The 637-nt window shown below is 66.7% G+C and overlaps 1 protein-coding gene across 2 annotated transcripts in view; it reads left to right on the top strand.

Annotated features, from left to right (window-relative positions):
- POLD1 (DNA polymerase delta 1, catalytic subunit) overlaps positions 1-637 on the top strand; it is a gene marked incomplete in the record, with an annotated part of 24,702 nt that overhangs the window by 3,969 nt on the left and 20,096 nt on the right. For both annotated transcript variants that reach the window (XM_027770348.1, XM_027770347.1), the window contains 3 exon segments: positions 47-215; positions 298-379; positions 453-582. In XM_027770348.1, the coding sequence (XP_027626149.1) occupies positions 47-215; positions 298-379; positions 453-582 (381 nt within the window).

Genomic DNA, 637 nt, shown 5'->3' on the forward strand with positions numbered 1-637 from the left:
CGCGGGTGTGGCCCCTGTGGCCGGTTCCAGCCTTCTCTGTCTGCAGGCATGTTCGGATACCAGGGGCACGGGCCCTCCCCGTTCCTGCGTATCACCCTGGCCTTGCCCCGCCTGGTGGCACCGGCCCGGCGCCTCCTGGAGCAGGGCATCCGAGTGGCCGGCCTGGGCACCCCCAGCTTCGCGCCTTATGAAGCCAACGTGGACTTTGAGATCCGGTATGGCGGGTGCCCAGCTTCTTCACCAACCTCTGCCTCACTTGCCCCGTCAGCCTCTCGCACTGACCCTCGCTTCCTTCAGGTTCATGGTGGATGCAGACATCGTGGGCTGCAACTGGCTGGAGCTCCCTGCTGGGAAATACTTCCTGAGGACACAGGGGAAGGTGCGAGGCTCCCCGGGGAGGGCAGGGCTGGCGCGGGTCCCTGCCCACTGACAAGCCCTGCCCGCCCGCGTAGGCCACGCTGTGCCAGCTGGAGGCCGATGTGCTGTGGTCGGACGTGGTCAGTCACCCCCCAGAAGGGTCCTGGCAGCGCATTGCACCCCTGCGCGTGCTCAGCTTCGACATCGAGTGTGCCGGCCGCAAAGGTGTGTCCCGGTCACCCGCCCCATCTGGAAGTCAGTGACGTCAGGCTCCATTGAC

Source organism: Tupaia chinensis, unplaced genomic scaffold (genome assembly GCF_000334495.1).
Source record: "Tupaia chinensis unplaced genomic scaffold, TupChi_1.0 Scaffold000129_1, whole genome shotgun sequence".
Taxonomy (NCBI): domain Eukaryota; kingdom Metazoa; phylum Chordata; class Mammalia; order Scandentia; family Tupaiidae; genus Tupaia; species Tupaia belangeri.